We start from the raw sequence: 24779 nt of genomic DNA on the forward strand, positions 1-24779 counted from the left end.
TCTCTATTTGGGTTCCAACTTTTTGCGTACTAAAATACCCTTATACAAATTCTTAAACTCTCTAAAACACCCCTATATTTTAGTTAGACAATTTCAAATTAAAAAAACACAAATTGGTTAAAAGAGTGATTTACTGTTCCTAAGTTTTAGGCATTTTTCTTTATCTTTCTCATGACACTATCTTTATCTCATTTTTAAATATTATTTCATGTTAAGTTTTCTTTCTGTAAAAAACAAAATATTAGCTATTTATATATCATTTTTAAACATTGTAACACTAAATAAAAAAAAAGAGAATTATTACACGCGCAAAACACGTGTGATGAGTCTAGTATACAAGAGAGCCAACACATTAGCAAAGCATTCGTTTCAGAGTTTAGAAGAATTATCTCATGGTTCAACATCCTTGGTGAATGATGAGATTATGCATATCATTATCAGCACATTATTATAGATTTTGCAAAAAGATTTTTTTCTTGAAAAGAAGATTCTTGCTTATGAAAAGGTTTTATATAAGGGGAGAAGTTTAGGTCCAGTATTCAGTGACATTGAACCCAGTTAGGTTATAACACGTGTCCAAAAATTTGGACGGTAAATTTGGACCATATCATTTTTGGACCCCAAATACCGAACTCATTTGTCCATTTCTTCCAATATCACCGACATCAGCTCATCCGCTGCTTGTTTTAATTTTTGTTCATTCTCGTATGTTTTTAGATCTTCTAATTGTATGGCCCATGCTTCAACTTCCTGGGCCTCTTTTTATTAGGTCCCTTGTTACTTTCCCAGCTCAGGTTCTTGAGGCGGAGAAGGTATATGGGCCTGGCCCTACTTCCGCTTCCTTTTTAATTAAATACTACTACTACTACTTATTATTATTATTATTATTACTATCTAGTCTATATCTATATCCATACTGTAAGTGCACAACTTGTACCCGGTCCAATCATTAGATGGACTCAGGTCCAAAGAGCCTTATACAATGAAATTTGTAAAGTATGGGCTTGAAACCTAGGTTTATGGATACTAGACAAATGGTAAACTGGCTAGATTGCCGCTATGTACGCAGTCTATAGATGAATATAACAAAAAAAAAAAACTCTCATTGGATGTAAGCCGAGTTCCACTTGTATTCCTTTTCTTTCTTTAAGCAAGAGATTACAAATGAAATTCCAAAAGTCCCCCCCTTCCTTCTCTCGTCTTCTTATATCCATCTTCTTCTTCCCTTTTTCATCTACGTGTAACACAGATCTTCCAAATAGATATTTGTCTCATCCATCACATTCTTGAAGTTTTCAAATAATAGCTGGAAGGCTAAATATTACTGTTTAGAGGTCATTTCTCCATTAATGCGGTTAGGGAGGTAGGTGCAGGGTCTTTAATGCGGTGGTAGTAGCTTTTCCCTTGATCAGCCTCATATATTCTTCTTTTTTGTTACCATATGGTACATATCTTTACCCACCAAAACTTCTAGAATTCTCTCACCAAACACCATGATGCGTCATACAATTTTTATTGGACTCCGCCGAGAAGATGCCCCTTCTTGGACAACACCACCAACTTTTCCAGCAAAAGTTAGCTTGTGGCCCCCAAAGGCTCTTCTCGGACAGGTTTACACCACCAAATCAGGCCTAAGGCCCAAATGCATATTTTGACCATTTTACTCCCACACATACTATCATTTAAGGGGTTTGAATTTCTACTTTTAGATGCCCTAAGTACTTTCAAATACACCTATTTAGAAAGTTTACATGATAGAGTAGACATGTAAAATTACTAATTTAAAAAAAATTCTAAATTAAAGTTTTGTACATTTTTTTTCTTTGTTTTCTTAAACATATCTATCCCTACGTTTCCATTAACTTTTATACTCTCAATAACAAACAATTACTTTATTTTACATGTCTTTCCATCTTTACTATTTTTTCTCTTTCTTCTTCAAATTCTAAAAAGCAAATCAAATCCTGCACATCTATTCCTAAATTCCCACTCAAAACTCAATTAAAAAGGTATTAATATGCCGTTTGTTTTTAATAAATTTTATTATATTTCTTTTTGTTTCCCTTTGTCTTTTCTCTAAGGCTAGTTGTTGTTATTATTATTATTATTATTTAAAAAGGAAGGGCATGAGATATCTTCTTTATAACAAAGAATACAAATTTAAGTTCCTTTGCTTAACTACTTGAAAAGTTAAAATCAAACTCAATCTAATGTTAAGATTTGATGGCAGATTACAATAAGTTTATGGACACATTTTCATAATTTAATAGACACCTAAAGACATTGCTTGAATCACATCTTAAACAAATGGTAAAAAATATTCGGTTCTTACTTCTTAACTCTCTCAACTAAGATGGCATTGAGTTTCACATGAGATGCCAGGATATTACACTTATTCTCGTTATCTATAAATTTTATGGATTTAAATTAACTGGATTAAAATTAAAGTACAATAACACTTCCAAGAGTTAAAATTAAAAGTTAAAAAGTTGACTTTTGATTTTTTATTTAAAAGTCAATCCTTTCCCCACTCTCTCCAGCACCGCCAATCCCGTTGCTCCACCTCTCTTCCCGCCATGACAAACTCGCTCTCACTCTCTGTTCCCATAATAGTAATTCTCATTCTCAAACAACAGAGAACACATTTTTGTCACCGTTGGTTTTACCTGCAGAGAAGAACGTTGACTTGGCTCGATCTGTGAAGCTAAGGTCACAGCTGAGGTATCCTATTATATCTCCGGACGACCATTGGGGCACATGGGCTGCTCTCTTTGCCGCTAGTGCTTTTGGTCTCTGGTACCTACTCTCCTTCAGTGTCTGTGTTTCTATTTTTGTTTGGGACATGCAGTTGTAATTCTTAAATTAAGGACATGTTTGGCTTCTGCCTAGACTTTCTTTGGTAATGAAGAAATCAAAATGTGGAACGAAAATACATTTTTCTGGGGATTTTTTTAATGAAGTGGCTCTCAAATAGCTTTCTTAATTATGGTTCTTTTACAATTTTTTGTTGAATAATTTAAGAACAACCCAACATAGAATTAGACATCATACATGTTACCATGGCGGTTTTTGATCTTTAACTGTCATCCAAGAAGTTGGGTCCATTTTGTTTAGGGATCAAATTTACCTTTTGAAAATAGTCTTTTGGAATTTTTTTTTAATGGATACATAATTAACAATTTATGACATTCCTAGAAAGATTCTCTCTTTTTGTGTGTGTGTGTGTGTGGGAAACTCTTGAAAATCATTTTAGATTGAAAAGTACACAAAATTTTTCACAATGGCTGATATGACCAGTTGTGATTAGTGTGCATTATAGAAGTGGTGTCACTAATGGACTAAGGTGAAGGCAATGTTCTCCAATTACAATCTCAATAGGCCATGTCTGCATTAGTGTGAAAAATGTTGTAAAACGTTCTGTTTTTGTATTAAATTTTGGATAGGACTTTTCTTGGTAACTTAATAGAGGATAAATGACATGAATATGTTTCTGGGTGCTAAGGTCAGAGAAGACCAAAATAGGGAGCATGGTAAGTGCTGCCCTGGTGAGCACATTTTTTGGCCTTGCAGCAAGTAATATTGGCATTATTCCATATGAAGCGCGGGGCATATTCAATTATCATGGAGTTTATGCTTCCTTTAACTGTTCCATTGCTGTTGTTTAGAGCAGACCTGCGCCGTGTCATATGGTCTACTGGGACATTGCTGTTAGTTTTTTTTGCTTGGATCGGGTATTGTACTTAACATTATAAAGTTGCTAAGCGTCGGCATTCTACTAAATCTACTTCTAGCTGTTGCCTTAATAGTGTAAAAAATTAATTTGTTTTGTTTCCTGAATTGTTTCACAACTACATTTGATCACCTTAAGATTTGTTTTTGTACATATTATTAAAATTTATGGTAAAAAAAAGCTTAAAGAATTCTGTATCTGTTGTTTATGCTCAATAACAGAATGTATCAAAAGATGGAAAACAAATGCTTGTGTATGTACTCAGTAACACATAGGAATGTGCATTCTTTTCAATGAATAGATTATCAAATCAACCTTTCTATGGTATTGGTTTTCTTTTAGTTACTTTTGTTTATTTTTGTTATTGACAGTTGCAACTATAGTTGGCACTGTTGTGGCATTTCGGTTGGTGCCAATGCGATCACTTGGACAAGATAATTGGAAGATAGCTGCTGCTCTCATGGGTATTTATATTGGTGGATGTAAGTTGTCAGGAAATGTTATTGAATATTGCTTCTGGAGTGAGCTCTTGTAACATATGTAAGGAGATATCATGTCATTTCAGTGACAAAAATCATTTTTGTTCGTAGTACTTTCAAATGATGTCAGATTCCTAACAGCATTATATCATCAATTAGCTCTGGGTAACTTCACCTTGTGTCCTTTTCTCTTGAAAAAACTTAGTTTGTTACTTTATTTGTTGTACTACAGCTTCCAGTAGTTACACATCATTGTAAGAATAGAGAATATGGTTTTTCCAATTAGTTTATATTAATTTCAGTTTAAGCTTTAAAAGTGTAAATATTATATGTTAACTAACTATTTCAATCAAGTGTTGTCATCAGTTTAATATTGATTTTGAGAAATACAGGTAACACAATATGTCCTTAATCTTGTTATCAAATCCGTAAATTCATTGGAAGATGTTGCTGTGGATGTGGAGTCTGATTTTGGAGAGAAACTCCCTGTGCTACAGGCTGCAACTGCTGTTGCTATATCCTTTCTGATATGTAAGACTTCAACTTATCTCACAAACATATGCGGAATTCAAGGAGTCACCCTTCCAGCAATAACTGCTATTGTTGTCATCTTAGCAACTGTTTTCCCAACACAATTTGGTTTCCTTGCACCTGCTGGTGAAACTATTGCGCAGGTAATTGAAGTATTTCCGGTTAAGTCAATTTACATCATATGGAAATGCTCCTCTGACATGCAATTATTGCTTTATGGTGTGAATGCTTATGCAGGTATATTTTTGGATTTGGGTACTTAGCATTTGCATCTTGCTCACATGCATAGACACGTAGACAGATTGTGCTGATATATATATATGGGTTCATCTTAGTTGCTTTGGAACAATTAGGAGATTCTATAGAAGAAATACGGGGTTATGCTTCCAGCTGCAACATGCTATAGGGCAGTGGGCCCGCTTATGGGGTCAAATCAATATGTAATGAGCATAACAGCCCTGTTGTTCCGATGGAGAGAAGAACCTATGATTAGCTTTTCGGGAGATTTCCAAAAGAACAATTTCAATGAAATCTTTCAATTTCTTATTTTACTATGTTCAACTTTTTATTGGATTTGTTGCTAAAATATCGTTATTAAACCCAAAAGCCCCGGCGGATGACCATAAACCCAAAGAAAGGAAAGAATTGGTTAGATTTTTCATATAATCTCCTCTTACATATAGATAGACTAATTATCTATTTATTTATTTTCCTATTTTATATTTTATTTAACTTTATTTAGAAAAATAAAATGGATTTTTTTCTCAATTGGAAAATTTAAGTGGTGTTGTCAATTACAATGACAATTACATTTCTAGTTACATTTTTTATGAAAGCAGAAATAGTAGTGAAACCAAGATTCTGAGTTGAAAAGGAAAAAAAAAAAGATTCTTATCTAGCAAATTGTGGTGACTGTGGAAAGCAAAAACAAACCTGTTGAGCTTTCATGCTGCAAATCCAATTCTTCTTATTTGTTTGCAGGATATGATCTAGTTAGGCAAAAAAAAAAGCATCGTGTGAATGCTATAATCATCAACATTAAACCCTCAATTAATTTGTTTTCTTTACTAGTTTCTACATGTTCAGTTTATTGGTTATCATTTATCTTGTTTTTGGTTCCCCCTATCTTATAAAAGTACTAATAATGGTTCAAATGAAGCCAAATCCCGCCACCTATATCTAATCTGATCTGTTCATTCAATCTGTTTTATTCTTCTGAAAATAGACGTGTCCTGAACATGTTTGGACTACACTTTCTGAACTTACAAAAAAAGACAAGACTAATTTGCTTGCAAATTTTAGAATTGATCTTAACCTTCTATGAAGGACCCCATTTAATTATCTTGTGATGTAATAAGTATATATGATCTGAAACGTGTAACTCAAGGTGGTTTACTTGGCAGATATTTTTCGCTGCGGTGGGTGCTAGTGGGAGCATATGGAATGTCATCAATACAGCACCTAGCATTTTCATGTTTGCTCTCGTTCAAGTCACTGTTCATCTTGCTGTGATCCTTGGACTTGGAAAACTGTTTCACTTTGACTTGAAGCTGTTACTTTTGGCATCAAATGCCAATATTGGAGGCCCTACAACAGCATGTGGAATGGCCACAGCCAAAGGATGGGGCTCATTGATCGTCCTGCCATTCTTGCTGGCATTTTTGGAATTGCGATTGCAAATTTTCTTGGCATTGGTTTTGGATTGACAGTCCACAGACATATGTAGAAAATGCCACTTCTGAATGTCAGTCTTATACTATTTGTGTGCTCTCGCGAAGACATTACGTGTTTGTTTGGATTTGGCATCTGCGTTTTGTTTTTGTTTTTTAATCCCAGTGCCTGTTGCACTGTTCATGGAACATGACTAGTGCAATTAGGATTATGAACAGTGACCAAAGCTCAAACAGTAACTTTTTTATTATTTTTTTATTTTCAATTTTCAGCAAAATAAGCAGTATCCAAACGCACACTACATTGTCAATATGGCAGTTTGTTTATAATTTAGTTTAATGTCTTGGTGAAGTATACAAGTGAAGCACCAAATATAAGAGTGACTTCACACAAAATTTCACAATTTGGTGATATGACAAATTGTGATTGGTGATGGTATCTTTTGCTTGAGTTCTCGTTAACATTATTTTTATTGTACACCAATCACAACATGTCACTTCGACAGAGTGATTTGCAAGAAGTTAGCATCTTTTAATGCATATAAAGGTGATTCGCCCTCATCTCCTTGAAAGCATCCCATTTCTCTCTCCCCCAAATGTTTCATATCAAACGAGCAGGTACTGCCCTCCGCATCTCTAGTCTAACTCTTATGGAACACAGACCATGGATCTTTCACGGAAAAGAGGTTTGGCAATGTAGATGCTAGACTGGAGCAGACACTCTTGTACCAAATTCATTTAGGAAATTGCAGTTGTATTTGCATCTATGAAGCACGGGTGCGTTTCGGGATTCGGGTGCGGGTGCGGGTGCGGGAGCGGGTGCGGGACTCGGCAATTTTTGAAAAAGTAGGGTGCGGGTGCGGCGATTAAAAAATTATTAAAAATATTTTTATTTATATTGCTAAACATACTTTTTTCATATTATATAAATATATATCAAATTTAAGAGTAATGGTAAATAATAACTAGAATACAGAGAATAGGAGAGAGCCTAGCTGAAGAGTGAAGGTAGAGAGTGGGAGAGAGGCTCAAGAAAAATGAAGAGGGAGAGGGTTGGGTCTTGGTTTTTTTCCGAACGGTGCGTTTGCACCTTTTTTTTTTTTTTTTTTCCAGCCATACGCACCTGTTGTTGTTTTTTTTTTTTTTTTTGAATTTCGGCCGGTATCGGCCGGACCGATTTCACCCGATACGTACCGATTCGGGCCGAATCGGCGTGAATCGGCCCGATTTCGCGCGCGTCGGCCCGAATTGGCGCGGATCGCGCCGAAAAAAATGATTTTTTATTGCCGGACGCGCAGGCAGCGGCGTCGCCTGCGCGTCGCCGCGTCCGGCCGCGTCCGACGCGGATGCGGCGGCCCAAACGCCGCACCCGTGCTTCATAGATTTGCATTAACAATGGTTTGCATTCCTCCCCACCTTCCCCTCTTCCAAGAAAACAAGACCAACTTATATGTCTTGCATGTTGGTACTATGAGCTATGCAATTGTAGAAGGTGTAGCTTCTCCATTTTGTCCTATGTTTCTGATATCCAATTGCATTCACCTTGAAGTCGATTGGTTTCTCTTTGACATAGCACGAGTCCTTGGTGATAGTAAATTGAGGTATTGGCACACTGCTTTCATCTACATAATCAGCAAAATCATTGTCCAAAGCACCAAACCAGACAGCCACATTCCAGTCTAGCTCATTTGTGCCTCACAAGAATAAAGAAATCGATTTAAATTCCCTTATCCTAGTCCTCTTGCTTTGTTGTGACTTGTGAGTATACCGTACATAATACCTTAACTTATGTAGATTTGAATTGTGAAGATTTGTGTGGGAGTATGTTTTGAGTTCCACATCAAGTGCCTATATGTTAAGTTCCACATCAAGTGTCTATTAGGTTGTTTTGTGCTATATAAAAGATCAAGAAGAATTTTGATTATGACAAGCATTTTGGGTTTATACCATATTAATATAGTATATATCTGGCTAGCATTTCCCTAGATCGTGACAACACAGTAAGGAATTGAGCTACTAGACCTTTAGGATATGTTAAGTTGAGTCCCACATGGAGAAAAAGTTGAAATCATGAAACGCATGATTGGCACTCCATGTTTGGGCTCCCACGAAATAGTATGAATCTAGAGCTTAATTAGATGATCAGTCAGGACTCAGAAGTCTATGGGAGACATTAAAGCATTATCAGGAAGAAACTTCAGTTGCAATGCCAAATTGTGTTGATGCGGAATAAAAATTAAAGAATTCCCATTGGTGAAGTTATGATGCTGCTATATTTTGATCTTTTTTATTTTTTATTTCAGATATTTCTTATTAGATAACTAAGTTTGGCTTGATTAATGGGCATGCCTTCATATGCACAAACCATAAAAAGTTCAGTGAAGATTATTATATTTTTCTGCATCTTCATGCACCATTTAAATTATATATTAAATGTAGCATGTCAGCAGCCAAATTTTTTTTAATAAAAAATCTAACATGTCAACTTGTATTTTGTACTTCCTGTTCATACTCCAGTTGGTAGTCAACTGTACTTGCATTACCCAATAAAAGGAAGGGGGAAAAATCAGTCTACTTAGCATTGGTGGTGTTAAAATAGCCAAAAATATATATAAATATTTTTAGCACACTCCAAACACCAAAATGCATTATATATTGGAGCGGCTAAATCTAAAAAAATTTAACAACTTACTACAGTAAATTGCTACTATAGCAAGTTGCTACTAGTAGCAGTCCACCGTAGCAAGTTGCTACTTGTTTTTATTGATTTTTTATTCTCTTTCTCATCGTAGCCTCTAACTCTATCTTTTGTGAGTGGATGTTTTATATTATTTAAATAGGTGTTTATAAACTCTATGTTAAAATAATTGGGCGATGTGCTAACGTAAGAAGTGAGATATTGGGCGTATTGTTAAATGAGATGTTAAAATAGATAAAATAGGTTTTTGAAGTACTAAAAGCTCAATTTTTTAATACCGCTAATGTAAATGCTTGCTAGCATTGTATATCTAATAACTCTATAGAAATACCAAATTTAAACACCATTGCTTCAAGAAAACATATGCACCACATCCTTATATTGTATGATTTATTCATAGCAAACATTAAAGACCAAAATTATACTTATTTCTTGTTTTTAAGCTATTTTGATATATCTTATATAATAATGTTACTTCTGCTCACTTTCACACTCACTTTGTCACAACTATTGTGGATTGTGATTAATTGTATGTTACTATCACATAAACTAAGCATTTTTTCTCTGTAATTTACAATGCACATATGTAGGGTCTGTTTGAGATCCGTTTATTTTGCTGAAACTGAAATTTTTTTGCTGAAAGTACTGTAGGTTAATGTAAAAGTTAGCTGAAATAGTATAGTGAAATTATAAATAGTACCAAATAGTACAATAGAACCCATAAATAATAGCAAAAATAAACTAAATAGTAAAATAAATTGATTATTTTTTTATACCAAACACACGTGTTATGACGCATGGAGGGAATTTAATTTGCCACTATAAATCTTTTGTCAGAAGGCTTCTTAGTGCATAGCAGAAGTTAAGTAGTTTGTCTTTATTATTATAGCTTTTCCGTATAAGAAAAGGGCCTCTTCCCATAATTAGTTCTCCTATTACCAGGGAAAGAGCTAAGAAGATGAGTATGGAAACTGCCTTGAGGATGATTTTCATTGTGGTGTTTCTTGGGTGGCTCATGGTTTGGGTTTTGTTACCAACAAAGACATACACACAAGCATGGACTCCTAAGCTAAAAACCAAGCTCAATTCAACATATTTTGGAGTACAAGGTTGCCTTTATTTCTCTAATTTGCTTCTTCTTCTTCTTCTTTAAACTTGACTGAACTACTTTACATCATTGTACAGGAACAAATCTTCTTCTTCTTACATTTCCCATGATGTTCATAGCAGCTTTGAGCTGTGTTTATCTCCATATTCAGAAGAAACCAAAGAATTTTAACTCAAAAAGGTTACATTTTTAAAAAAAAATTTCAATTTCTTAAGAAAATATGAATATTTTCTATTCATATAACTCATATGGAGTAACATAAATTCTGTAGTGTTGTTAAAAGCAATCTTTTGGCCTTCTGGAGACGTCCAGTGCTTGTGATGGCTCCTCTGGGAATTGTTACTGCAATGGAGCTTGCCTTTGCAGCCATGTTCGTTGTACTCTTAATTTGGTCCCTATCCAATTACTTATATGTCAGCTTCGGTCACCTCCATATGCATAAAGCAGGCGAGAAAGTGTATGTAGAAATCTTCTTCCTTTAAATTTCTATATTTACTAAGATGAAGCTTAATTTGAAAGTATATTGGAAGACAGTTTATAAGCTTTGTTTCAAGGATGATAGCCTAATTTTATTAAAAGAAACACCTTATTTTGATGATTCCTTATATCAATCTATTTTTCTTTAGACAAATGATGTCTTAATTTTTCTCTACTATCTTTAATTAGGATAGCTTTTGAAGATGAGAAATATAGAAATATGAAAAACTTTACCACGCATACGTAATCCTCGCAAATCGATTTATCACCAGTTATCACAATTAAGTAATTTGATATTAGTTTATTATGTTATTGAAGTAATATCAATCATTTTCATTTTTATGTCAGTTTGTAAATTAATATTTTGCAGTACCATTCATTTTTATGTCAGTTTGTAAATTAATATTTTTCAGTACCATTTTAGTACTTTTAGTATTTTCTTTTGAGGGTAATAATTCTATTGGGATTTCCTGACAGGTGGCAAGCAAAGTTTCGAAGTGTATCATTGAGACTGGGGTATGTTGGAAACATATGCTGGGCATTTCTCTTCTTTCCAGTGAGTCGAGGGTCTTCAATTTTGCCTCTTGTTGGGCTCACATCAGAGTCTAGCATCAAGTATCATATCTGGCTAGGTCATCTTTCAATGATTCTTTTTGCTGCTCATGCTATCGGTTTCATCATCTACTGGGCCATGACTAAACAAATGGCTGAGGTAATTAATTTAGTCACTACTGAAGCAATTTAATCTTCATTAATGTATGTGCCCTGTCTTTGATTGTTTTTTGTGTGATAATAAGTTTTTTTTTTTTTTTTTTTGAGAAACCCGTGATAATTAAGTTAATACACGGGACATCTCTTTATCAACTGTGCACTTTGAATTTATTGTCTCTTTGTTTTTGGAAGTGAATTATTGTTGTCCTTGTTTGGTAGATGAGAGGGATGTGTGATGGTACTTAGATTCCTTCGTGCTTTCCTGTAATTTGTCCATATCTTATTCTTTTACAAGGAAGAAAGATATATTAGTGGTTGATTTTGTGTATCCTGTTCGGCTGTTCAGATAAGAGTATGACAGGGAAGAAAAAAAACAATACCATCTATACACGTAAATAACAGGAGTAGGAGCATATTATATATATATATATATATATATATATATATACAAAATTAAAATTTAACTTTTTAATGGAAGATTCTATATTAGAGAATCTTAAAAAAATTCTTTTATTTTAAAATGCTTTGATTTTATTAGAACCTCATGCGCGAAGCATGGCAGTGCATGGAGATGCAATTTTAACGTGTGGGCACAAGGGTGGAGCCATCCCCCTAGCCTGTTTGTAGATAAATTGTCCCACATCTTAAAATATGATTTTTTTTCTTATATATATATTTTTTCATTTATACTACCAAACTAATAATAGACTAATATTTATTTTTATATTTCAAAAAACTTCATTTATTTAGGAAAAAAAATCTTTTCAACTTTAACATTTTTTTAAAAGGGTCAAAGATAACAAATTTTGATATAGATATAAAAAATAAATAATTTTAATTGATAAAGAACATAACAACATTATTATTACCTTTAATCTAACAGAAAATGATAAAAGAATCTCAAAGTCTTAATGTAATAATTTATTTTCCTAATAAAATTTGTGTATAAGTAATAAAATATAAGGAAAACCAAAGTATCAATTCACGTTTGAGGCAACTTAACTATTAAAAATATTTTCATGTGAATCGTACGTAGGTACAATTTTGACTAAAATAAAATCATAAAATGACTTATTTATCTTTAATCGAATCCCTAATAGATTAGCACAATATATGTTATTATTCAATGGACTTATGCTAAAATATCACTTAATGCTCACTTTTTATTATTTAGATGGGTCTGAAGTAATTGTGTGTGTCTCAATTATAACTTTGCTCCCACGTAACAAATCCTAGCTCCACCACTAGTTAGAAAAATTACAAATTTTATCATACAAGTCTTACAAATTAATGGGTTAATTTTAAAAATATAATTAAAAAGTAATTAAAAATTTTATTTTATTATGTTGTTGATATGGTATTTATCACATTTATTGTTATTTCATTCCATAAACCTTTTGTAGTAAATTTGGTAGTAATTTTAAAATTTTCCCAATTCGGACTAATACCAAGTATTACCAAGACTTTAAAAAAAATATACAATTTGATTCCCAAGCACAAACAACATTGAGCATCATTTGAAAATTCCCTGCTCCTTCAAGTCTTTGGTCTTTTGCCAATAGCTTATCTTGATTAATAAGTGTCATAATAACTGCATTGTGACAATTATATGGGTAAAAGAGTGCCTAAATAGTTCATGGTAGATAAATAGTAGCTAGAGATATGGAGAAAGAAGCACGAACAGTACTGGGATTTTCAAATGATGTTAAGTGATGTTTGTGCTTGGGATATTTTGAAAAGTTTTGGTAGTATCTGACATTAACCCAAAATTTAGGATTAGTTATATATTTTGTCCTTTTAGAAATAACTAGTATGTTGTGTGTGTGTTCTTGCCAGAGGCAGAGTTAGGGGAGTCGAGAGGGGGCAGCTGCCCCTTTGACTCCACCTAAAAGACCTTATAGTTGCTAATATTCAGGAACCACAAACGTTTTGCCCCCCGCCATGGTAAAAAACAGAAAACCTTTCTCTATTCATATATAAAACTTTCCTGACACCAAAAAATATGCAAAACAAAATTCCCTAACACGGTAAAATACAGCACTGGAGTCGAAATTCTTGTGTTTTATATTTTCCACACTATTCATGGAATCATTTTTTTTTTAGTGAAATCTAGTCACTTGTTTAGAAAAGAAAAAAGTCATGGCACTTTTAGTGTTTATCCTCTTTTATTCTTTCACACCATTTTTTTTTTATAGTCACAACATTTCAATTGGTGGGTCTTATATTTTTACACAAATTATTATTATTTATATAAAAAAATCCTTCCTAATTTCCTTTATGGCACTAAAACCCTAAAGCCTCCAATGTCTTTTTTTTTTTTTCCCTTTTATCTCTTGAAATTTTAGTTTCAAAATCTAGATTTTTGTTATAAACCAAAATTTTAAACCAATCATATTTATTAACACGTCAATTTTTGTAACTTTGATGTAGTATAACCTGTAGTACTTTTAGTATTTTTTCTAATTTTAAATACTTTGAAGTTAAATCTGTAAAAACAATCTATGCACTGCATTGTGTATACAATACAACTTTGCATGTATATTGCTATATTCTTAATGCTTTTAAATTGATTTATTTCTCTCAATTTATTTAAGGAATCATATTAGATGTCTAAGCTTAATACATTTAGACCAATCTCTTACTTTGATTGTTAAAAACTATGTATTGGTTATTTTTGTTTATATATTTTAATGATATGAAATACGTCCTTGTAGTTAATTTAAACTATAGAAAATCCTAAGCGTAACAATAGTTCAAATTTTAATTGAAACTAGGTAAATTTTGTATAACAATTACATTTGTCTATTTATTTTGTTATTAGTATGTTTAATATTTTTTAGGGTTTTTTTTTTAATATTGCATTTTAATTAATCTTGCCACCCTGAAGTGAAATTCTAGCTCAGCCATTGGTGCTTGCACGCCCAAAAGGGCATGACTTCTCAATTTGAAGTATATTTGTTTCATGATTTCAATTAAATAATCAAAATCTAAAAATATATCGGCTGTCGCATTTTAAATGACGTGATCTCTGAGCATACATGCTTGTGTGACTTTTACTACTCATTTAAAATTTTAAAATAAGAGGTTTCTACAATGTTACAGATGCTTCAATGGGGTAAAAATTGGGTGCCAAATGTAGCTGGGGAGATTGCAATTGTATTTGCAATGGCAATGTGGGTGACAAGCTTTCCTCGTGTAAGGCGAAAGATGTTTGAGGTTTTCTTCTATACCCACCATCTCTATACACTCTATATCTTCTTCTATGTACTGCATGTAGGGTCTGCCTACTTTTGCATGATCCTTCCCGGTATATTCCTCTTCCTTGTCGATCGGTTCTTGAGATTCCTACAGTCCAGACAAAGGGCTAGGTTAGTCTCCGCACGCCTTTTACCTAGTGGCATTGTTGAACTGAACTTCTCCAAGAGCCAAGGTAAAACAACATTGATGATTTACTTGAATAGCAAACTTTCAAACTACCATTTTTCTAAAATTAACATGGAATTTTGCCTCCCAGGATTGACTTATAATCCCACAAGCACATTGTTTATAAATGTGCATAGCATTTCCAAGCTTCAATGGCACCCTTTTACAGTTACTTCTAATTGTAACATGGAGCCAGATAGGCTAAGCATTGTCATCAAACGAGAAGGAAGGTGGTCTCAAAAGCTTTACCAAGAACTTTCTTCTTCTGTGGATCACCTCAATGTTTCTCTTGAAGGACCTTATGGTCCTACTTCGTCTCCTTTCTTGAGGTAAGTTTTAACCAGTGGTGGTTCCAGGATTATTTTTTAGGGGTTCAATAAGAAACATAAATTATACAAAATTTTGAACAAAAGATAAATTAAATATATTAATATCATAAAAAAAATCTAAATACATAAAATTCTACAACTGTCTTCTAAAATGTTTCATATTTTGAAATTGTTGCATGATATTCTCATTATCAATCCTACTAGCAATATCTGTTTCAATGCACATAGTCAAGCAATCAATCATCCACTAATTTTTCATTTAATTTATTTATTTAAAATTTGTTAAGATCTAAATGAGCTTTTTTAAGGTTTAAAATTAGTAAATTCTAGTTTTGTTGTTGGGTTAATTAAAATTTTTTCCCAAATTTTAGATCAACTTGGTTTGTTATTGAGATTTTTCTATGTGTTTACAAATATCAAGATATTATTAAGAATTAAAATGATCATATTTAAGTTTATTTCAATTGGGCTTAAGGTTAGGGAGTTCAAAATTTTACTTTAAGTGTCAAACATGAAAAATAAGATAAAAAATATTATAATAAATTTTTTTTGGTCCAATTCAGGGGGTTCATTGGGCTCCAAGTGGAGCCGCCCCCTAGTTTTACCTATATGAAAGAGTTCCTTAAAAAAAAAAAACTATTTGAAAGAGTTACTTACTATAGCATGGTACTCGAGTATTGAGGGTTTTAACTATCATACAAAGATAAAGCTACAACGAATTTTTACTATAAAAATCTTACAAAAGTGACGTGTTAATGAATTTGATTAATGTTTCTTTTCAATAATATAATAAACAAATGCTTTTTTTTAAAGTAATATAACTAATGACAACAAAATATGTTAGGATTTTCTCTTTTTGAAATGAATTTATTTTATACTTCACATTAAATATTATAAAGCATTTAATACCAAGTTATTTAAAATTTTAAATAACGTGATATAATGTATACTACTAAATCCAAAAAATAAAATCTTAATTATAAAATGAACTTTTTCAATTTTAAATGAAACTGAAAGAAATTTATTGTTCTTGTTTGAATGATTTCTTTTGTCATTGATGATCGTTTAGTTTAAGACAATTATTTAGAAAAAATTGTAATATTCTTAGCATCGCTCAATATGTTAATGATTTTGAAATTCTTTTTCATTCGATATGAATGGCTTTGTATGGCCCCAGGCACGAGTCCTTGGTGATGGTGAGTGGAGGAAGTGGCATTACTCCTTTTATCTCCATAATTCGTGAGATCATTTTCCGAAGCCAAAGTACAAATTTACATATTCCTCGAGTTCTCCTAATTTGTGCATTCAAGAACTCGGGGGATCTCACCATGCTAGATCTCTTGCTTCCCATCTCTGGCACACACACAGAGATTTCCAAAATGCAGTTCCAAATAGAAGCATATGTCACCAGAGAGAGTGAGCAGTCTTTTGCAGATTCCCAAAAACTCCTCGAAACCATTTGGTTCAAGTCAGACCCATCAGACTCACCTGTTTCTGCAACTGTAGGCCCAAACAACTGGTTATGGCTTGGTGCAATAATTTCATCATCATTTGTCATGTTTCTTCTCTTTTTAGGCATTGTCACTCGTTACTACATTTTTCCAATTGAATACAAAACCAATGAGACTTACCATTTCACCTTGAGAGCTCTTTGGGACATGTTTTTGGTTTGTATCTCCATTTTTATCGCTTCTAGTGCAATCTTTCTTTGGTGCAAGAAACAAAATGCAATGGAAGTGAAGCCAATCCTAAACTTGGAAGTGCCAACACCAACAACTTCAGCAGGTTCTCACTTTCATGTTGGGGATAGGGAGCTTGAAAGCCTTCCCCATCAGTCCCTAGTTCAAGCGACCAAGGTGCATTTTGGTTCAAGGCCTGATCTTAAGAGTAAGTTACTAAGTTACCAGTTACCACCACCACACCCAAATATGAGAGTAAATGCACCAACTTATGATTAAGAATTATATTAAAGATATTGCAAAATTTACCAAATAAACTTTACAAAAGTGAGTGTCACCAATCCCAACAAATTAATTTAGACATTTTTTTTTATTGGAGTGACACCAATTGCAATCATTATCAGGTTAATTTGTAAGCTTTTTTTTATAGTAAAATTGATAGTAATTTTAACATTCTCCTATGATTAATATGTTTGATGGCATTGCAGAAATTCTAACTGAGTCCAAAGGATCGGATATTGGAGTCTTAGTTTGTGGTCCAAGGAAGATGCGACATGAAGTTGCCAAAATTTGTTCATCTCGGTTGGCAGATAAGCTGCATTTAGAGTCCATCAGCTTTAACTGGTGATGCATTTGGAAGGTGATTGTATGACACAATTTGATTCTGCATGATAGCATTGCAGATAGTCTCTTTTAGTGCATGCTGAGAATGCGATGTTGGAGTCTTTAAGTATGTGGCTCAAGAAATATGTGACATTTTCAAATATTTGTTCACCCTGTTTGGCGGAGGAGATGTGCACGTTTGTTTCATTAGCCAGTGATGAATGTTATTGTTTGAGGTTAAAGGTGCGTATCCGTTTTCAGTTTGTACCATACTATCATGGGAACTCTTTTTGTAAATCTTCATTGTAAAGTATTTATAATACTATTTAAGGGGCTTCCAAATCGTTTAAGTCATGAACTTTAAGTTTTGAATATCCTAAAATATCTTCTCCCTACTCACTTAATTACAGTTTTCAATTAAGGGAGACAAATTTGTAAAATAAAAACTCACAATTTAAAACCTCCACTAAACGACATTCTCAATAGTTAATTTATAATCCCTTATCTCTTATCATTTTTGAAATTTAAACAAACCCACTCTATTTTCCTCTTTCATCTCTTATCCTTTTTAAAAAAAAATTTAAAGGACGTACTCTATTTCCTCCCCATCTTTTATCTCCTCTAAAAATAAAAATAAAAATTTAGACAAATGTACTCTAATTTCTCTTCTTGCTTCTTCTATGTTCTCTTTTATTTTGAACGGAAAAATCTCTATAGGCATTCAGCAAATTCAAATTCACCATAGATTTCTAGTGCATGATAGTCAATCCAAAGGTAAATATAAAAGTAATTGTTAGATGATGACATCCAAATTTATCTAAAATTTAGAAGAAATTTATGACCCTAAAAGAGATGAATAAATGGAAATTTATGATACCAAACCTAAAAAAAAAAAGGGTCTCATTGCACATGCAAAAAGTGTATAATGAGGTTAGTATCAATTATGTGACAACTATAGACTACCAAAATAATTTTCCCTTAGACGTAGGAAACAATATTCAAATTTCAAAGTGATAGGTTTAGTCTTTTGTTTTTGTTTTTGATATATAGATAGTTAAGAGTAAGTGATTTGAATAAGAGATATCTTTATTAGAAATGTTAGGAAGTACGTGTATAATTGTGAGATCTCAAATATTTATGTAGCACAATATGATAAGGTTAGCCAAAAGTCAAATAATTTCATAAAGAGTATAGATAATTCTATAACTCTGGTGCGTCATTCTTCATCAGTAAGGAGAATCCTGCACAGTAAAAAATAATTGGAAAATCTTAAAGAGGCAATCTTACTTTGACTGTTTGACTTTTTACAATTATCCAAATTAATTAGATTTGAATTTTTACACTTTGTTTGTTTGATAGAAAGCCTTAAGTGAACATAGTTTTTCGCATTTCTGGTATTTGATGGTATTAGAAAAAATGAGTCAACAAAAAATTATCTATAGTTAACAGAAAACACTATTAAAAGCATGGTTTATTTTTTAGAGGTTATTTTCCGCTAAAATATTTTCGAAAACAACTTTATCTCACATCAAGCTAAATAATCGAAGTCAAGAAATAGTTTTCCAACTCATTTTTAAAGTTGCTACTAAACATAGGAAAATAAGCTTGATTGGTAGGAGGATTTTTGTTTTTGTTTTCAAAACAGTAACAATTTTCAAAAAATTGAACTTAAAACTAGTTTTCAGATAATAATTTTTATATTATACGTGTTTGGCCCCTACTTTTAAGAACAATTTTCAAAATACTAAAAACAAAAAATAATTATTTGGGAGACCCTTTCTATTTTTGAAATTTAAAAAATATATATTTACAAAAAGTAATGTGTAGAATTTGTAGATTACCTTTTTTTTTTTTGTGTGGATAATGATAAGGGAATAGATCTCGTTATGTCATTTTAAAAAAAAAAAATGATAAGTTTCAAATTTGAAGTGTAGGAATTCTTTTTGTGACAAAGATAAGCTTCTTAATTTAAGAAATAAAAGAGTTTGGACAAATATGTAGAGTCCACTGTTTTCAATTTATTTACAACTATGTTATTAAAAAATATTTTTGTATCCAAAAAACACCCTTTTAGTCGATTTCAAAATTCTACACTAATCAACTGTTCTCTCACACTTCTAAATACAATTTTTTGAAAATTGTATTTAGAAAATATTAGTAAAACAATAAATTTAAATACTTTATTAAAAATGGCTCATTTTTCAAAAAACAATAACGTGGAAACAACAAGAAGTGCGAGAGAACTAAGGATGAGTGTGGAGACTACCTTAAGAAGTTGTGTAGTTTGTCTCCATTATAGCTTTTCCATTGAGGGATAGGGTCTCTTCCCATAATTATTTCTCCTATTACAATGGAAACAACTAAGAAGATGAGTATGGAGACTGCCCTAAGGGTGATTTTCTTTGTGGTGTTTCTTGGGTGGCTCATAATTTGGGTTTTATTACCAACAAAGATGTACGAAAACTCATGGAATGACAAGCTAAAAACCAAGCTCAATTCAACATATTTTAGAGATCAAGGTTGCCTTTATTTCTCTGGTTTGTTTCCTTATTTATTTATTTCTGTTAGAACTTTGTTGAACTTTGCATCATTGTACAGGGCCAATTCTACTGCTTTTTACTTTTCCCATAATGTTCATAGCAGCTTTGAGCTGTGTTTATCTCCATATTCAGCAGAAATCAAAGAATTTTAACTCCAAAAGGTTACATTTTTTATATATTTAAATTTCCAATTTCTTAAGCAAAATATGAATGTTTTTCTATTCATATAACTCATATGGAGTAACACAAGTACTGGCATATTATTGCAGCGTTGTAAATGGCCGTCGTTTGGCCTTTTGGAGACGTCCACTGCTTGTGATGGCTCCTCTGGGAATTGTTACAGCAACAGATCTTGCCTTTGCAGCCATGTTCATTGCACTCTTAATCTGGTCCCTATCCAATTACTTACATGTCAGCTTCATTCACCTCGATATGCAGAAAGCAGACGAGAAAGTGTATGTCAGCTTCACTCTTCTTAATGTACATTCTTTGTACACATCGCCATTTTACATTTTAAATGCAGATATCGTTTGTACATTGCGTGTATGTAGTGTACATCAATAAGCGTGAGAGAACAACTACCATTGTTTATATTAATCTGCCTTAAGCCAACATTTTAAGATAATAAGTCTATTATGATTGCCCGGCAGGTGGCAAGCAAAAATTAGAAGTGTGGCAATGAGGCTCGCGTATGTAGGAAACATATGCTGGGCATTTCTCTTCTTTCCTGTAAGTCGAGGGTCTTCAATTTTGCCTCTTGTTGGGCTCACATCGGAGTCTAGCATCATGTACCATACTTGGCTTGGTCATCTTTCAATGATTTTATTTGCTGCTCATACTATAGGTTGCATTTTGTATCGGGCCGTGACTAACCAAATGTCTGAGGTAATTAAGTCACTATTAAAGCATTTAATCTTTATTGTGGCATGTTTTTGATTGTATTTATTTATTTATAAGACAATACACATGAGATCTCCTTATCTATTGTGCAATTAGAATTCATTGCCTCTTTGTGTTTGGAAGAGAGTTATGTTGTCCTCCTTGTCTGACATAAAGAACATAATAACTTGTAGAAATTAAAAAAAAAAAAAATCTAAAAGCATTAAATATAATGATTTGTTCTTCTCCATGAAATTAATTTGTGATATATAAGTAATAAACTCCGAAATTTAATTTTTTTTTGTTTTCAAGTTAAACTTTAAAATTCAAGTGTATGTATATGTTCACAGTTTAATTTTAAAAATTTTACAATTCAATCATTTATGAGGTTATAGTAACCAAAATATCAAAATTCACTTGAGTTGTACTTGAGGTGAATCTAACTACTAAAATCTTTTCATGTGAATAGTACGTAAATGCAATTTTAAAATGTATTTATTTTATTATTCAAATGAAATATTCAAAATCTAAGAGTATATTTGGTGTCTCATTTTAAATGAAGTGACACTCTGAGTATGCATACATGTGTGATTACTCTTGTTATGAATTTAAGTATGGGGTGTCGACAATAATACAGGTTTTTGAATGGAGGAGTGATGGGGTGCCAAATCTAGCTGGTGATATAGCACTTGTATTTGCAATGGCAATGTGGGCGACAAGCTCTACTCCCATAAGGCGAAAGATGTTTGAGGTTTTCTTCTATACCCACCATCTCTATGCACTATATATCCTCTTCTACATACTGCACGTTGGCGCTGCCTACTCCTGCATGATTTTGCCTGGGATATACCTCTTCCTTGTGGATCGGTACTTGAGATTCCTACAGTCCAGACGAAGGGCTAGATTAGTCTCGGCACGCATTCTACCTTGTGACACTGTTGAACTGAACTTCTCCAAGAGCCCATGTATAAAACAACAATCATGATTTGCTTAAATAGCAAACTTTATTCAGAAACAACTTTTCCACATTTAATTTGCAATTTTGCCTCTCAGGGTTGATTTATAATCCCACAAGCATATTGTTTGTAAACGTGCCTAGCATTTCCAAGCTTCAGTGGCACCCTATTACAATTACTTCTAATTGTAATATTGAGTCAGATATTCTTAGCATTATCATCAAACGCGAAGGAAGTTGGTCTCATATGCTTTACCAAGAACTTTCTTCTTTTTCCGTGGATCATCTCAATGTTTCTGTTGAAGGACCTTATGGTCCTACTTCGTCTCATTTTTTGAGGTCAGTTTAACTATGAAAGACTTCCCTAGCTAGCTGCTTTTTTTTTTTTTTTTGTGGCAAAAGACTTCAGGCTATCTACTGTAGTGCTACAAAGAGTTTTACTTCTAGAAAATGCTAAACCTATTATAAATTTTACTAATTTTTATGACAATGAATATGATTGGTGAATTTTTAAAATATAAAAATTTAATATAAAAATTATTTTATTTTTTATAATTAATGATACCTCAGTTTGTAAAGGTTATGTTGTAAAAATTCATTATGTTTATGATTTCGAATTGCTTTCTCATTTAATCTCTAACTGATATTTGTTTGGTGCTAGGCATGAGTCATTGGTATTGGTGAGTGGAGGTAGTGGCATTACTCCTTTTATCTCCATAATTCGTGAGATCATTTTCCAAAGCCAAACTGAAGAATTAGATGTTCCGCCAGTTCTCCTAATTTGTGCATTCAAGAAATTTGCAGATCTCACCATGCTAGATCTCTTACCTCCCAATTCTGTCTCACACACAGAGATTTCCAAAATAAAATTGAAAATAGAAGCCTATGTGACCAGAGAGAATGAGCAATCTCTTACAGATTCCCAAAAGCACATCCAAACCATTTGGTTCAAGTCACACCCATCTGACTCACCTATTTCTGCAGCTTTAGGCACAAACAACTGGTTATGGCTTGGTGCAATTATCTCTTCATCATTTGTCATGTTCCTTCTCATTTTGGGCATGGTCAATCATTACTACATTCTCGCTATTGAACAAAAAAACAATGAGACTTACCATTTCACCTTGACAGCTCTTTGGAACATATTTTTGGTTTGTACCTGCATTTTTATAGCTTCTAGTGCAATCTTTCTTTGGTGCAAGAAACAAAATGCCAAGGAATTGGAGGGTGTCCTATACCTGCAAGTTCCAACATCACCAACTTCATCAGGGTCTCAATTTTATGTTGCGGATAGGGAGCTTGAAAGCCTTCCCCATCAGTCCCTTGCTCAAGCCACCAAGGTGCATTTTGGTGCAAGGCCCGATCTTAAGAGTAAGTTACCACCACCACACTTAAAATATGATAGTAAATGCACAACCTTTTGAATAAGAGTGATGCTAGATATAATACACATTTTAATACATATGATTTATAAATTTATGTCACCAATAACCAAAAAGTGCATAATCCAATTATTCATTTATTAAACAGTGTTTATTACACGCTATGTTACTTACCCATTTACACACGCATAAAATTAACTAAAATTATAACTTGAAGCTAGATTTTAATTGTTTTTTTTTAAAAAATATATATATTTGTAACAGCTTTTTCCCTTACCTATTTATGTTATATATTGAAGTGACTCAAATTATGCATGCATATTTATTATCATATCTATAGTAAGTTGATAGTGACGTTAGCATTTTCCTATGATTAATATGTTTCGTGCCATTGTAGAAATTCTGCCTGAGTGCGAAGGATCAGATATCGGAGTCTTGGTTTGTGGCCCAAGGATTATGCGACATGAGGTTGCCAAAATTTGTTCAGGGTTGGCAAATAATAGTTTGCACTTCGAGTCCATCAGCTTTGATTGGTGATGCATTCGGAAGGTCATTATGTCTGATAGCATTGCAGAAAGTTCACTTTTAGTATAGGGGATGCGATTTTGGAATCTTTAACGCCGTAGCTAAAGTTTTTTTTTTTTTTTTTTTAAAATTTTTTTTTTTACAAGATAAAAATTCTATTTTAGCTTACTGTAAGTGTATATGTATGTGAAGCTCTCTTCTGAAGATTTGAACTCTGACCTTTACTTCTTCACACTCTTCAAACACTTATACTTGTGGAATGATCATTGCACCAAAGATGTGTGGTGGTGTAGTTAAAGAAATTAATGTGTGACATTTGTAAATATTTGTTCACCCTATTTGATGGATAATGAGATAATACTTAATAGGGAAAAATTTTGGGGCACCAACTTCTTCACAAATTTTTTTTTTCACACCTTTGCTTATATTTATGTGCTGTGGTGGGCTTGGAGTGAGACCAAAAGAAAAAAAAAAAAAAAATAGAGAGAGCATGTTTATTATATTTTATTTATTTATTAGGGTTTTTTCACATGAATAATAATAATTTTTTTTATTTAAAAAATTCAAAGCTGAAACTCCGGCCATGAATAGAAAGATCTTTAGTAGTTACATGAAAATTTTACATAAATTTCTACTATTTGTGGACTTTTTCAAACGCGAAGACCAGCTCGCAACTATAATAACCCTCTTTATGGTTCTTTCTAGCAGCTTGTATGATTAGATGCAACAACTTCAACAGAAGCACTGGATGTTTAGAAAACTTCAATTTGATACGTGTGAGAAATATCTAAGGAAAAAGCTGTGACCACCGCATTAAAGGCCCTGCATCTACCTCCCTGGCCGCATTAATGGAGAAATGACCTCTGAACAGTAATATTCAGCCTTCCAGCTATTATTTGAAGACTTTAAGAAGGTGGTGGATGTGACAAGTATCTATGGGGAAAATCTGTGTGACACGTGGATGAAGCAAAGAAGAAGAAGAATGTTATAAGAAGACAAGAGAGGAAAGAAGAAAGGGGACTTTGCTGAAAAACTAAAAATTGTAATTTTTTGTTTAGAG

At 32.8% G+C, this 24779-nt stretch overlaps 2 protein-coding genes and 1 pseudogene across 2 annotated transcripts; all 3 read left to right on the forward strand.

The window, feature by feature from the left end:
• Nucleotides 1-1493: 1493 nt before the first annotated feature.
• On the forward strand, nucleotides 1494-6466 carry LOC142620184 (uncharacterized; annotated as a pseudogene).
• Nucleotides 6467-9995: 3529 nt separating this feature from the next.
• Nucleotides 9996-17788, forward strand: LOC142618499 (ferric reduction oxidase 4-like). Its single transcript, XM_075791444.1, has 8 exons — nucleotides 9996-10217; nucleotides 10294-10396; nucleotides 10488-10673; nucleotides 11171-11405; nucleotides 14507-14834; nucleotides 14919-15156; nucleotides 16334-17043; nucleotides 17324-17788. The coding sequence occupies exons 1-8, from the start codon at nucleotides 10067-10069 to the stop codon at nucleotides 17461-17463; spliced, it is 2091 nt and encodes a 696-aa protein (XP_075647559.1). The 5' UTR covers nucleotides 9996-10066; the 3' UTR covers nucleotides 17464-17788.
• Nucleotides 17789-20047: 2259 nt separating this feature from the next.
• LOC142618500 (ferric reduction oxidase 4-like) lies at nucleotides 20048-23782 on the forward strand. The gene is made up of 7 exons (XM_075791445.1): nucleotides 20048-20139; nucleotides 20248-20433; nucleotides 20629-20863; nucleotides 21495-21822; nucleotides 21911-22151; nucleotides 22474-23183; nucleotides 23592-23782. The coding sequence occupies exons 1-7, from the start codon at nucleotides 20069-20071 to the stop codon at nucleotides 23729-23731; spliced, it is 1911 nt and encodes a 636-aa protein (XP_075647560.1). The 5' UTR covers nucleotides 20048-20068; the 3' UTR covers nucleotides 23732-23782.
• Nucleotides 23783-24779: the final 997 nt, after the last annotated feature.

Source organism: Castanea sativa, chromosome 12 (genome assembly GCF_040712315.1).
Source record: "Castanea sativa cultivar Marrone di Chiusa Pesio chromosome 12, ASM4071231v1".
In the NCBI taxonomy this organism is placed as follows: domain Eukaryota; kingdom Viridiplantae; phylum Streptophyta; class Magnoliopsida; order Fagales; family Fagaceae; genus Castanea; species Castanea sativa.